Genomic DNA, 14,012 nt, shown 5'->3' with positions numbered 1-14,012 from the left:
CATTTTTTATTTTTATTTTTTTTGAAACAAAACCATTTTTTATTTCTTACAATTGTGTTGATTAGAATATTATTTGGTCCCCTTATTTTATGTTTATTTTTCTAATTTTAAAAACAAAGATAATGGAGTAGCAAATATTTTGGAGATCTTCAAAAACAAAAGGTCCAATCACAAATTTGAACCGACCAGAAAACTGGTCCAAATTCAATTGCAATGTAGTGCCATTTTTAGCTAAAAATAAAAATAAAATAAAATAAAATAAAAATAAAAATAAAAAGGTTTAATACTTTTTTCCTCAATCTGATGTCCACATTGCTCACGATCCTAATTATCCACAATCTGTGTGGCCGCCCCATAAATCTGACACTGTCTCAATTATGGAATATATTCCATTTTTGGCATACTAATATTATCCTACATTGCCTTATGATTTGAAGAGCTAAGAGGTGGGACAGAAAAATATAATTATAAAATGATTAACTAAATTTAAAATACAAACCCTTTTTTTTTTTTTTTTTTTACATATTCTCTTAACTTATAAATAAAGTGTTCGGAGTCAAAAAATAAATAAATAAAGTGTTTTAAAAAAAAGATGGAATCAAATGTTAGTCAACAATAATCTAAGAACGAAGATACATACTAGTATATAGCCCCCATTGGAAAAAAAAAAAAAAAAAATTAAAAAAAAAAAAAAATAATAGAGATAATTTGGATATTGTCAGGACAAGTGCTTGGGCATAAAATCTAAGTAATATTACAAAATTTTAAGGAAAAACATACGTAGACACGTAGTGTATAGTACCACTATACATGAAAAAAAAAGAAAAAGAAAAGAAAAAAGAAAATTGTTCCTATTTTAACATAAATACATGGTGTGTTAATAATTAATTATCCCTTTAATTAGTATGTGAAATAGAAATGTCGTAGTACTTAATTTTGCCAAGATATTATGCATGCCTCAAGGGCTCAAACAGCTATATTCCTATTACCAAATCAAAACCCTATTGAAGTCGATGTAAATATGTCATTAGAAAATGTTACTCCTAAGAAATAAGACTAACATAATATAATACGGAGTAGCATAATTGTTTGTTGTGGATATAATTTAGAGAGGAGAACAAAAATATACTTGTATAAGTCAAAGCGATTGACCATTACTTTTTGGACCACGCACTAATAAGCTTCCTCTTATCTGAAAAATATAGACATGGAATTCATTCGTGTTTTTTTGTTGACCGTGTATAATAATCTACGACTTTTTGTTGATAATCATAATAAGGAAAAAAAAAGTTTGTGATATGATAGAAATTGGGTGGCTTATGATACGTACATATGCTTTCATGTCAATTTCATCACAATATAATTAATTAGTTAGTGGTAAATCTTCATAAAGTTATACATGATGTACAAGTCCGAGTCAAAAATTATTCCACTTTGACTATTTGGATGGTAAAGTTTATGCATACAGGGTGCTAGGGTGTATGATTGTATGAAGATAGTGTACTTGTAATAATGGTCTACGTACATTTGACCATATATGGTCCCTCATATATTTCTTTATTTATGAAGACCGTTTAAATATAAATAATTTTGAGAAAGATAAAGGAATTAGATTATTAAAGAGGGGGACAATGCTAAAATTTAGGGTAAAAGGGCATAAGATTCAAGAAGATATGGGTGGAGGAAGATATTATTATTGAAGGATGGGCCTTAAAAATAAGGGCAACGGCAAATCTGACATGCACTATAGTGGAGTATTTTTCAGTGGCTATATATACAAGGGAAATTCAAGGCATTTGAGTGCATCCAAATATTTAGGGGCATTTTGCAATTAGAATTATGAGTTGTCTTTCTAAGAAAAGGAGGGCCTTACATGAAGGGTTAAGAGTCATGGTTTAGTAGCCAAGGATGACTTGCCTGCTTCTTTTTGCGAAGGTTTTTTACCTAATTAATTATTACGTTACAGTTCTGTTATGTTCTCTTCATCTCATCTTTTATATGAAAAATATACTAACTTTATGAATAAAAATATTATTTTTTGAATAAGTGAAAGAAAAATATTTTATTTTGATGAATTTAGTTAACTTGTTTTTGCTTAATTCAACTTTTGCGAAGTTTTATTTGTCGAACTTTTATTGAAGTAGTTGTTATTTCTATGAACCATTTTTTTTTTTGACGGGTTATGAACTTAACTTATTATATATAAACTTTTGCTATATAAAAGTCATTTTTTGAAAAGAAAATAAATTCTTGAAATTTACATTTTTACTAAATCTTATATATCTAAATGAGATGAAGAGAACAAAGCGTAAACATTATTATTTGGTTGATTGGAGCTTTGAAAAAGGCTAGTCAGGCAGTCTCCTTGGCTATCTTGACATACTCTTCTCTTTCATGCTAGGCTCTTTCTTTTCTACTACGTACTTATCATGCATCATTCCTTATTTCCTTACCAAAGCATATAATGCTAGACATAAATATTAGGTTAATTAACCTCATTATTGCTGAAACAAAGCTTTAAACCCATTTCTTAACTAACTTTATTAATTTCTGCAGATAATTCTTAACCAATACAGTATTAGCAAAGGCTATTGCAAACATTTCATAATAAACTGATCATATTATGATGCATGCCAATATATATAAGTAAATACATATGCTCTTTCTTTTCTATTATTATTATTTTTTTTTAATAAAAAACAGTTGAAAAGTTGTGCTTGTTCTGTAATACCATACGTAAATTTATGATTTACCCTATATGAATAACATTTTGTAATACAATAATAATAATAATGATGTTTGTCAAAAAAAATAAAACTAATAATGATTCTTTTAAGTATCCTCGACCTATTTAATCTATATGAATAATACGTACCATGCATTTTGTAATAAATATAAAAATACATTTAGGTATTCTCGATCTATTAAGTATATAATATTGATTTTTTAATCCATTTTGAGGAGGATAATATATGGTACATTGGTAAGGTACCTCCAAAAGTATGGATAACCGATAAGGTTTTGAACATTATTCGGTCAATATTAATTATTTGAACAAGATCCATATATATTGTTAGATTTTATTATTCTTTAAAATAGAATATCTTTATCAATTTAGGCCATTATCCTAAATACATGCTAACATGCTCTCCTAATGCTTGATTAGGAACCTAATTAAACTTGCGGTGTTAATAAGCATTTCCTTAATTTTCGTACATATATGGCTCGTCTTTCTTGCTAATGAGGCTCCGACGTTCATCCTTTCATCAAGCGGATGTTTTGGTATATAGCACGCGGATTCTTGTAGTGCAAATCGTCGATCAAGTCAAAGAAGGTGAAGCAAGTGTTAGCTAGAAAGTGCAGTGTGTGTTAAGGTGAATGTGTACGTGGATGATAGTGTGTGCTTTTGGCGGCGATTTATTTTTTTTAATATAAAGGTAAGAAAAAGAGAGAACATTGGAGAGCCTTTTTCTTGGCCATAGATGAGGGGGTTGGATTAGGGGTCATAATGATACGAGGTCATTATGGCGACGTACAATTAGTACTTAGTAGAGTGTCCGTGTGTTCGTCGAAGATGATGAGGTGCGAGTACTACGGATGCGAAAACGATTGTGTTGAAGAACGACAGCTTACAAGTTGTTGAAGTTTACCCTATCAAATAACACATGTAAGGCTAAGAGACTAATCCTCTTATTGCCATATAGTTTGGGATGGAACCTCCTTGAACTTATGAAGTGAATTCTCTCTCTTAGATTGCGGGTGCGGCCCATACCCGTATTTAACACAAGTGGTAAAGAAGCATTGTGAGAAGTTATGTGATGGGTCTTAACTTGGAGATAGAAGTAGATACATATGTTTGCTTTATTAGTGTGTTTGATGTTATTTTCATTCTCATGTTTCGGAAGGTTATATTAATGAAGCGGCATATACAATGGCTCACTTAACTATAAAATATGTAGAATGGTAGATTAATCTATTGAAATATAGGTGGAGAATATAACCATTAACCAATATTTTATTATAGTAAAGTTAATGGTGTTGATTTTTGTATAATCATTAATAACAAAGAATTACTCCTTTTCTTTTCTTATTAATTGCAATATTTCTTATTTTATTCGATACTCTTTATTTATTTACTTTATATTATGGGTAATGAACTAATGATACATGTAACCCTTAGGGTTATATGTAAGCATTAAATATATACTTCCTAAAATGGAATTAAGTTAGGAATTTATGACAAAATCACGGACAGATCGGTATAATTAATGTTATTTTATCTTCAATATTTTCTTTTTAACTTCTTGTACTTGTACATAAACCTAAGGGCTATGTTTATCATTTTCCTTATAATATAATATAATTTTAAATAATGTAAAATTGGTTCGACTTTATATTGTAACTTGGAATACATTACTTTAACCATCAATAGTTCAAGATCCTTGGATTAACAATAAGTAAAAATTACTACGTATGAAATGTAGATACACAGAAAATAGACATAAAGATAATTTGTCAAAGTTTATAGCCTAAAGAAAACAATTGTGGTAAATTTACTATTAATTGGGCTTTATCTTATTGACATGCTATTGGGCCGTATTGGTTAGTCTGGAATCTAATCTTAGACAAAACAGACCCCAACAAACCTCCGACCAAAGGGCCAAGGCTGTTGTGTTCATCGGGCCTGGACCAGTCTTGGATTGTGCATGGGTTGGCCCGCTACCTCATCATTTTTTCCCCTGCATTTCACTTTTTTCCAATGCTTGTTTGGTTGTCAAAAATAAATTGTTCATACTGTATGAAATTTTGCTTCTATTTTTTTTTTTTTTTTTTTTTGAATGGGTGTTCTTGCTTCTATTTAATTTGTACTTGTAATTATTATCTAGCCTATACTGAATTTTAGTTTTATAAATAACTACTCCGTAAAACAATAAAATTTGACACATGTCAATGCATTAATTTGATTCATTTCAAAATAAAATTCTTGTTCTGATTTGCACGTTCTTCAAGATGAACATTTGATCATTAAGATCTTTATTTAATATATAAACAAAAATTATACCCAATAAAACAAAATTAATACGGAGTATTATTATAAAATTGAGACGAATTCAACAATAGCTCTCATGACAATATATTTGTATACAAATATTAAAAATTATTTAAAAAAAATATTATGAAACTTAAAATAATAATTATTCAACATTATGTTCTATATAGTAATCCCACACATTTTGCATTTCTACAACTCAATAATCAATCAAATTTTCAAGCACCTTATACTAGAAGTCAGAAATGCTAAAATTGAATTGGATTATGTGACATTTAAAAAGATTGAACATGGCGTAAGGGCAGCCGTCAGCCTAGATTGAAGCATATGAATGCCTTGATATTAATTGGTATGTCATGACTTTGTTTCAAATTAATAATTTGATTGGTTGATGGCAGTTCACACGTAGCTAAAAATATTGAATGTCCACCTCAAAACCACAAATCCTAAAAAAGGGTTACACGTATTGCAAACTTTTACAGGTCCTCTTTTGCTTGCCCATTCACATCGACATCATAGATAAGATCAAACCAAATTCCCTCTTTGCCATGCTATAACGCAATTATTCTACCAAGTATTTGGAATCTCTTCCTCATATTTCGACATTATGTTTATAACATTAGTGAGTGAAAGTAAGCAAAAAGTATAAAAGTTTTAAATTTATATAGGAATAACTATAAATTATATAGCTATTATCATTTAGTATTTTTCATAGGATTATCGGTCAATTAATGAAAACTAGGTAAAATATTTTTACTTTACAATATGGTTTTGCTTATTAAACAATCAATATAATTATAAGTAAAAACCGATAATTTATGTAGTTTTACTTTTCTACACATTTTCATAGTTTAACTTTTCCATTTGCACCAGTCAAATTCTCAAGTTTAATGTAAGTTTCTAACCATTTTGATAAGTGATGGTACACATATTTTTGGCGAGATTTAAAGCTCTCAAATCAAGGGCTCTTTCATAATTTTAAAAATATTAAGGGAAGAAACAAGATGACCTAATAAGCATATAATCAAGGGCTCTTTCATAATTTTAGGATATTAGGGGAAGAAACAAGATGACCTAATAAGCATATAGAAGAATATGGGTTAAAATATTCGTTATCTAAAATGGGTATACCTTCTCTTAAGATATAAATGAGTTAACATAAAAAGAAATAAAAAAATTAAAAAAATACCTTGATCGCTGATCAACTACAGATCAAGTCATTACTAAATAACTACATATGGATCATAGTAAACTTGAAATGTTTAGATTTAATTAGTAAAACTTTAAAAAATTAATTAATCATGGCGTTTCAAAACTTTTTCTTGTTAATTAAAGATTTAAAGGTGACAAACAAATCATTATATTAGGTTTCCGTATATAAACCATATCATAATCCGATTTGTTGCTAAATTTGCTTATTATGAGAAATACATTTTGATTTGAAAAGATTTCGATCAATTCAATATTGAATTTGGTCTATTATCCTTATACAATTCAAATATGATTCAATATTAAAAATATATATTTTGTAATAACAACAAAGATATAAAAAACTAAGAATATATTATAATCTTAAGTGCAATATTCTAAAGATACTAATTATATTTATACATTTTTTATACCATAATATATTAACCATATATATACCTTAATTATCCTTAATTAATAAATTATATAATATATCTCTAATTTTTAAGGTCTACATTTTGATTAACCTTCCACCTTGGACCATATATACTTCCAATTTTTCTTGAGAAATATTGACTTTGAAAGGAACCAAAAAAAAAATTGACTTCCCCCAAAAAATAGGAGAACCAAAATAAAACAACAAAATAAAAACACTGTAATAGTTGAAAAAACACCACCTTTGCGCGGCTACCCTAGACCCTTCTTCAAGGTTTTTCCGCTTCTCTTTCTCTCTCCTTCTTCTGGTAATTTCTCTTTAATTTCATGAAAATTATGTTAATTCTTAATAATATCGTTAGATTATTATTACATGTTATGATCCCTTTCCTAATATTCGCATATATTCTTGCTTAAATTTTGCTATAAAGTTTGCCCCTTTCCAATATTCTGTTACTTTAATTCCATTGTACTTTATTTTTTTATTGAGTTTTTGGTTTCTGGGTATCAAATTCTTGTAAATTTAGAGTGACCCATTTGCTTTTTTTTTTTTTTTTTTGAATTTTTTTTTTTGGGGTTGTAGGGAGAAAAAAGTGGAGAAAAATATGGTGGAATCTGATGAAACACACATCAATAATAAGCCATGGATGAAGTCCGAGGAATCATATGAAGATAATAATGGGTTTTTGAGTGAAGAAATTAATGCCATTATTATGTCAGAACATCTGATTAATGGGTTATTGAAGCCACAATCTCAATCTCTACCTCAAAATCAGTCAAAGAAGAAATGTTCAAGTGATACAAGATCTACTAATTTGGCTGCAAATGCGCTTTCGGCTGCCGGTGCTGCCTTTCTCTCTGCTGTCATTGTTAATCCTCTTGATGTTGCCAAGGTTTGTATTATTTTCAATTAATTTGAGGTTCTGAGCTATATTTTTGTAAGAAAATGAATTGTTTGGGATATTTACATTATAAGTTATCTATAATAATGCTTATGCTGATTGATATAAGTGGGTGTTTATGTGTTGGTTTGCTGAATTTGTTTTGGGTGTAGAGAATTGGTTTGAAACTTTGAATGTTGATTTCTATTGGTTTTGTATGTTGTAAGAGATTGTCGATTTCATAAATAGGATTTTGCAACGGAAACAATGATAACCTAGTATGATTGTATGAATTTCACTTTTGGCAAGGCATAGAGAAGAAAAGTACAGATGTAAGTGACTGAGCTACATTATATGCCTCTAGGGTAGCAGTTGCTGCATTTCATTTTAGTTATTCATGTAGGAAATGCCATGTAGTTTGGGAACTTGGCTAGACTAAGGGGGTGTTTGGTATAATGATTTTAGATGTAGGAAACAGATTTAATTAAGTGTTTCCATTTCTAATTGTTTGGTATGGGTTAAAAGTAATAAATACCAATTCCTAAGGGTAACAAAATCCCCCTATTTGTTACCCTTGACAAACTAGTGGAAACAAAATACGTTTCCTTACTCAATAACAATCTACTCAACTTGTTTCCATTCTACTAGGATACCAAACATATGGTAAGGGTAACGTTTATCATTACCCTTTCCCCTATTTATTTGAATCCTTTCCGTTTCATTAACAATGTTTATACCAAACACCCCCTAAAGTTGTTTAGTGTTCATTTTGGCATGTAGCTTTGAAGTTGTTGAAGTATTCTCCACGTTTTGGGTATGGTGTAGGTTTACCTTTGTTTTGACAACGATTAGAAGTGTGAGAATGTATGCTTCACAAGTCATTAAGTCAAGATGCTGGATTGTGGTTTACAAAATTAGAAAATTATTGGCCTCACTGAGAAAATTCCTTGTGATACTTAAGTTACTTTCCGTTGAATGAGGCCTTGATGGTCAGACTGTCAGAGAGTGCATCTGGTGACTGGTTTTGGAGAGGTTTATTATGGCCCGAGTGCAATAGATACATTACATGTAACAGCCTCTTGATGGCTTACGTGAAGGTGGTTGGCATGTATTAAGCTACTATTGCTTAGTTGTGCAGACAGTGGCTGATACTCTGATTTAGATTGACAGCTTGGGAGACGATTTGCTAGCCTCTTAGCTTATCTTCCCATTGATTTTGGCCACCCATACAACTTCTAAATTTTAACCATGGTAACTTGTGGTCAGTGCCCAACGTATGAAATGATAATCATGAATTTGGGCATTTCGCAAGTAATGTAGGGTTGTCTCTCATAAAGTAATTAATGCAAATGTTCAATTGGTACTAGGGAATGTCAATTTAAATGCGTTTGACATTATTTTATTTAGTGTCTGTTTGTTATAATAAATTTGGCAAATAATGTGGCAAAGCTTGACAAATGAATTTGGTGATCTAAGAAGCTTATTGTATATACTGGGTTCTTGTCTGTGTAAATAATAATCATCTGCATCTCTCACCTATGGCAGACAAGGTTGCAAGCACAAGCTGCGGGAGCTCAATATGCACATCCATTAAGTAATGCCCTTAGTCGCATGGCAGTTTTTGGACCAAATATGGTATATTTTTTACTATTAAAGACTGAACCAGTGCTATTGCATGGAATGTTTATGAATAACATTCATTCTTTACTTATCCTGTTTTTATTATTGATTGCAGTTGTTCGCAGATTTAAGGTGTTCCCCATCATGTGCACGAGCTGGCATTCAGGGAACGGTATCGATGTGTCCACCTGATTGTTTTCAATACAAAGGAACTCTGGATGTTTTGTGCAAAATTGTCCAACAGGTTAGTGTGTGGTTAGCTCCTTATTTCTACTTAAGGGGGTTGAATCTTACATCCATTGACCCAATAAAGCAATACAGCAAAAAAGGGGCTGATAATCCACCTATGCTGACAATACAATTTTGTTGTGACTGTCTACCCCTATAGGCGCCCCATTATACATTAAAACCTTTCTTCTGCTTGTGTTTGATCTGTCTGCCCGAGTTTTTGTGGGTATTTGTGCTAGGGTTCTAAATGTTGGAAATTTATACCTGTCTGTGTTCCATTGATCTGTCTATGTTATTCTGCAATGTATCTGTTACCTGCGATGACAATTATGTAAGGTCGACTCCATATGAGCAGTATTCTTTAGCTTTACTTTGTGTTCAATTTTTTCGGGGTTTTTAAATGTAGTCACTGTGCAGGAAGGAGTTACTAGACTATGGAGAGGAACAAATGCTGGTTTGGCACTGGCTATACCGATGGTGAGCTTCTTGTAGATAAATGTGATCTCAATTTTACCCACTTAAGTTTTAGGTTTGACAAGGTAAGTTCTGCTGTGTGTTACAGGTGGGAATTTATCTTCCCTTTTATGATGTATTCCGTATCCGCATGGAAGAATTTGCAGCTGAAAATGTTCCAAGTGTAGAGCCATATGTCCCATTTGTTGCCGGTGCTTTAGCACGCTCCTTAGCTTGTACCACATGCTATCCAATTGAACTTGCTCGAACAAGAATGCAGGTGCTTATCCTTTCCTGTCTTGCTAGATTAGCACTGATTAGGGATGCACTACTATTTCATTTTTTTTTTTTAGTGAACTTTGTTGGGTGAATCACTGTAAATATGCTGTTTTGGCCCTCTCAATTTTGAAAATTTCTTCTTTCTTTATTGTAGGCATTCAAGGAGACTGGGAAGAAGCCTCCTGGCGTATTGAAGACCTTAATTGGGGTTGTTTCAAATGCCAAAAATGCATCCACCCAAAGCAAGTGTAAGTTCATCCTGGCTGTTATGTAACCAATGCAGTCTCCTTTTTCAGTCTTTGCTTGTTAGTTTTCAGTCCTTCTCAAAGCTGTGAAGGAGCTTTTATTTATTCCCCGGGGCTTATCTTAATGGCTATTTAAGTATCTGACATATGTTGCCTACTTTCTTTTGGCAGTGCAAAGTTATCGCGTTCTCTGGACAGGCCTTGGAGCACAACTTGCTCGTGATGTACCCTTTTCAGCAATCTGCTGGTCAACGCTAGAACCTGTACGATCTTATTTTTGTTCTGTACTGCTGAAAGTCTTTTGTTTTGTTTTGCTGCTCTAATCATTGTTGCTAATTGGTACCTTTTCATAATAGATGAGGAGGAAACTTAGTACTCTAACGGGAGATGAAGCAAGTGCCATCACTATTCTTGGGTCGAATTTCGCTTCCGGGTTTGTGGCTGGAAGCCTAGCTGCTGGTGCTACATGTCCTTTGGATGTGGCTAGAACACGCAGACAAATAGAGGTGTGATTCAAACTAAATCTGCTTCCTTTGGCTGGACATGATACTGGAGTTTAATATATGGACTATTGACAGATGACCACCTCGAAGTGGTGCATTGAATTAAGATATGTTCTTGAGTGCAATGCAAAATTACGTAACTCTACACCTAAATCCCAATGTGTTCAAATTAACATCTTTAAATAATTTCGTACAGTCCATTGTCAGATTTTAAAAGAAGGTTCACATATCTGGACTCTTCACCTTGACAATATGGTGCTTCATAATACATGACCTCTCAGTTTTTTTAAACTGCTTAAGCCATTAATCAGATTGGTAAATTGATCATTTATGTTTGATGTAACTATTTAATTTATTATCTACAACTTCATGATGATCTACAAAGGTATAAAACAAAAAAACAGTCTTGGTATTGTAGGCTTGTAGCTCCTACTATAATTTCCCTCCGAGCCCAGCCTCTTTCTAAACCCCCTCCAATGCTTTTCTATTACTGAGTATTAATATCACCTTAATTTTACCACTTACTACCTAGCCTCCATAATTTTATGGCAACATCTTTGTCATGTTTTTCCTCATTACTTGGCCCTTTGCTATGCACCTAAAATCATTTTAGTCATATCCAAATCATTGTAATAAGTCACATTAGTGGGGAAAAAAACCATTTTGGGGCAGAACAAAAAAGTAGCTGACTTTCCTCAAAGGGAAGAATATCTGACACGAAGTGAATTACTTAAGAATGAGGGTAAATGTGGGTTCTCATGCTAATTTTAACATATGATGAATGGAAAACATTGAAGGGTGTTATTCCATAGTTTGTACTCCGTACTAAATTAAATTTGTGATTAAGGGCCCAAATTAGAGGTTGTTTTATTATAATTTTTTTTTTTTAAAAATCTTTATATCCTCGTAGAATTTGTTTGGATAGTTTTATGAACCTTATTATCTCAGTTCTGAACGCTATTATTGTTGAAATTCCAGAAGGATCCTCACAGGGCACTCAGGATGACCACTAGGACGACTCTAATGGAGATCTGGAGGTAGTTCTTTTATCTTTAATTTGATAAACCTTTTTATGAATCTTGACAAAACATGAAAATTGCTGATAGCCTGATATGTTGGTTAGAACAAAATATTCATTACTAATGTTTCTCGATAAGGAAGTGCAAACGTGTTTGCTGTAGACATGTGTAAGTGAACTAGATAATGAGACTGTTTGGAGTAGATGTGGTTATGATCTGATGTTTTTTTTTTCCTTATCAATGTAAAATTGTTCTCTAATCATCATCAATGTGAAAATCATTGAAGTAAATGGTTTTTATTATGGCCATCTACAAATGAATTGAAAATCCAGCTATTATGATCTATGTAATTTAGAAGAAATAAAAAATCCCTTACAGATTGATCTAAGATGCTTACTGTAGTCTAGAGAGATATGCGAGTCAAAATTTTGACAATCAGTTAAACATCTCCCAGCATGGCTGTATGATAAATGAAATTGCATTTAGTGGAAATTTTAGTCTACGAAGCTATTATTTGGAAGATGTGCAGGAATAAAATCCGTTTGCTGAGTGAATTATATAGTGACTATAATGTTCACTCTTGCTTTTGCTTGTGTTCCTTTCTGCAGTTTGTTTTTCTTACTTGTTACATTTTCTTATTTATCAATGATAAACCAATGTGTGCCCCTGTTACTGATGGCTGTGTTCAAATATGGAAACAGGGATGGAGGAATTAAGGGTCTCTTTGCAGGGGCTAGCCCTCGTATTGCTCGTGCTGGGCCTTCTGTCGGGATTGTGGTTTCATTCTATGAAGTTGTGAAATACATAGTTAACACTAGGATAACCCCTGCTTAAAGTTATTGGCAGCTCACAGAACTAGGATTAGATCGCTCATCCAATGAAGAATGCAGTTTTTGGTTACTTGGCTTCAGAGAATACAGTCTTCAAAGTTACATAAATAAAGCAAAGAACAAAGTTCGGACCTTGAAGTATAATATCGGAGGTTACTCAAGCGCAGGTATAGATTATGTCAGGTTACTTAACAGGTCTGTTTTCAAGGTTGAGCAAAAATTTTGTCAAGTACAGTATATCTCAAAGTAATGAAAATTTTTTGCTGAGAGTTTTCTCGGTTTTCCTTGTACATTTGGTTTTCTCACGTTTTGTTTTTGCTTATATGTATACCAATTTGGGTTACATCATTCTTTTCGCAAGATAGTTGTAGTTCGGGTTTTGTTATGGGTGATACAAATGAAAAGCAAGGGGTTTGTATGGGTGATGATTTTTGTTCGCGTAATCGCATGTGGTACGTCCCCTTGGATGCAATAATGCTACACCGACTTCCTGCATCATCTAGCACTCTCATCTAGCATGGTCTTTTCATGTCCTGATGTTGTTCTGTGCGATAGTGTGGCTGATTTGATAGACCCTACGTTGGGTTCATGGGACACAACGTTGGTCCATCAATTATACGTAGTACTTCGTATTTTCATTTATTGTTTTTTTTTTAATTATTAGTATTATTTTTACATCAGGTTAAAATAGTCAAAGTTACTCGAGTACAGATCTACAGCCTTAACAAGACAATTAATGTAGATTTTGCTTACCTTAAATGAAAACTATTAATTTTAGACTTCTAATCTCTTAAATCTTAAAATAAGAGCTTAAGAAGTCTACAAAGACATGGACTTTTGACATTATTCACAAACTTTTTTTTTTTGTTCATTTATTCACGAACTTTATTTTGCTTAGTTTTTGTGATTCATTAATAAGAAAAAAATATAATTATAGGATATGAGATATTACGATGAGATTTATATATTGACAAACTTAATAGTATGAGTACTCATTTAAAAAAAATGTGTCAACTGATTTAGAATGGAAATTATGGATGAGCATGCAATTCCCCAGCGATGAGGTATTGCTTCTCTTCCCTCACTAATTAGTAATTACCTTTGGTGCTTAGCATGAAAGTCTTATTTTCCTATTGGTGTTTAATAGGCTTAATTCACGCCTTCCCTTAAAATTGACATTTTTTTTTTTTAAATATATTGATTCAAATGAGTCACCATTCAAAGACGGCATGAATTGACCTAAATCGAAGACCAATTTACTACCTCTAGTCGTACTAATAG

General features: G+C 31.9%; 1 protein-coding gene across 2 annotated transcripts; it reads left to right on the top strand.

Moving 5' to 3' along the window:
* Positions 1–6,820: 6,820 nt before the first annotated feature.
* Positions 6,821–13,021, top strand: LOC145607846 (mitochondrial carrier protein MTM1-like). Of its 2 annotated transcripts, none has more exons than XM_081663442.1 (11): positions 6,821–6,947; positions 7,257–7,566; positions 9,100–9,189; positions 9,290–9,418; positions 9,820–9,879; positions 9,965–10,135; positions 10,289–10,382; positions 10,551–10,642; positions 10,736–10,885; positions 11,861–11,919; positions 12,603–13,021. In XM_081663442.1, exons 2-11 carry the CDS (start codon positions 7,279–7,281, stop codon positions 12,733–12,735), a joined length of 1,266 nt encoding a protein of 421 aa, XP_081519568.1. In that variant the 5' UTR covers positions 6,821–6,947; positions 7,257–7,278; the 3' UTR covers positions 12,736–13,021. The 2 variants fall into 2 exon arrangements, with proteins under 2 accessions (XP_081519568.1, XP_081519567.1); XM_081663441.1 differs by having other exon boundaries at positions 6,850–6,981.
* Positions 13,022–14,012: the final 991 nt, after the last annotated feature.

This window comes from Chenopodium album, chromosome 23, assembly GCF_948465745.1.
Source record: "Chenopodium album chromosome 23, dcCheAlbu1.1, whole genome shotgun sequence".
Taxonomy (NCBI): Eukaryota; Viridiplantae; Streptophyta; class Magnoliopsida; order Caryophyllales; family Amaranthaceae; genus Chenopodium; species Chenopodium album.
The sequence above is the reverse complement of the archived record's forward strand: the minus strand, read 5'-3'. Positions and strand labels throughout refer to the sequence as shown.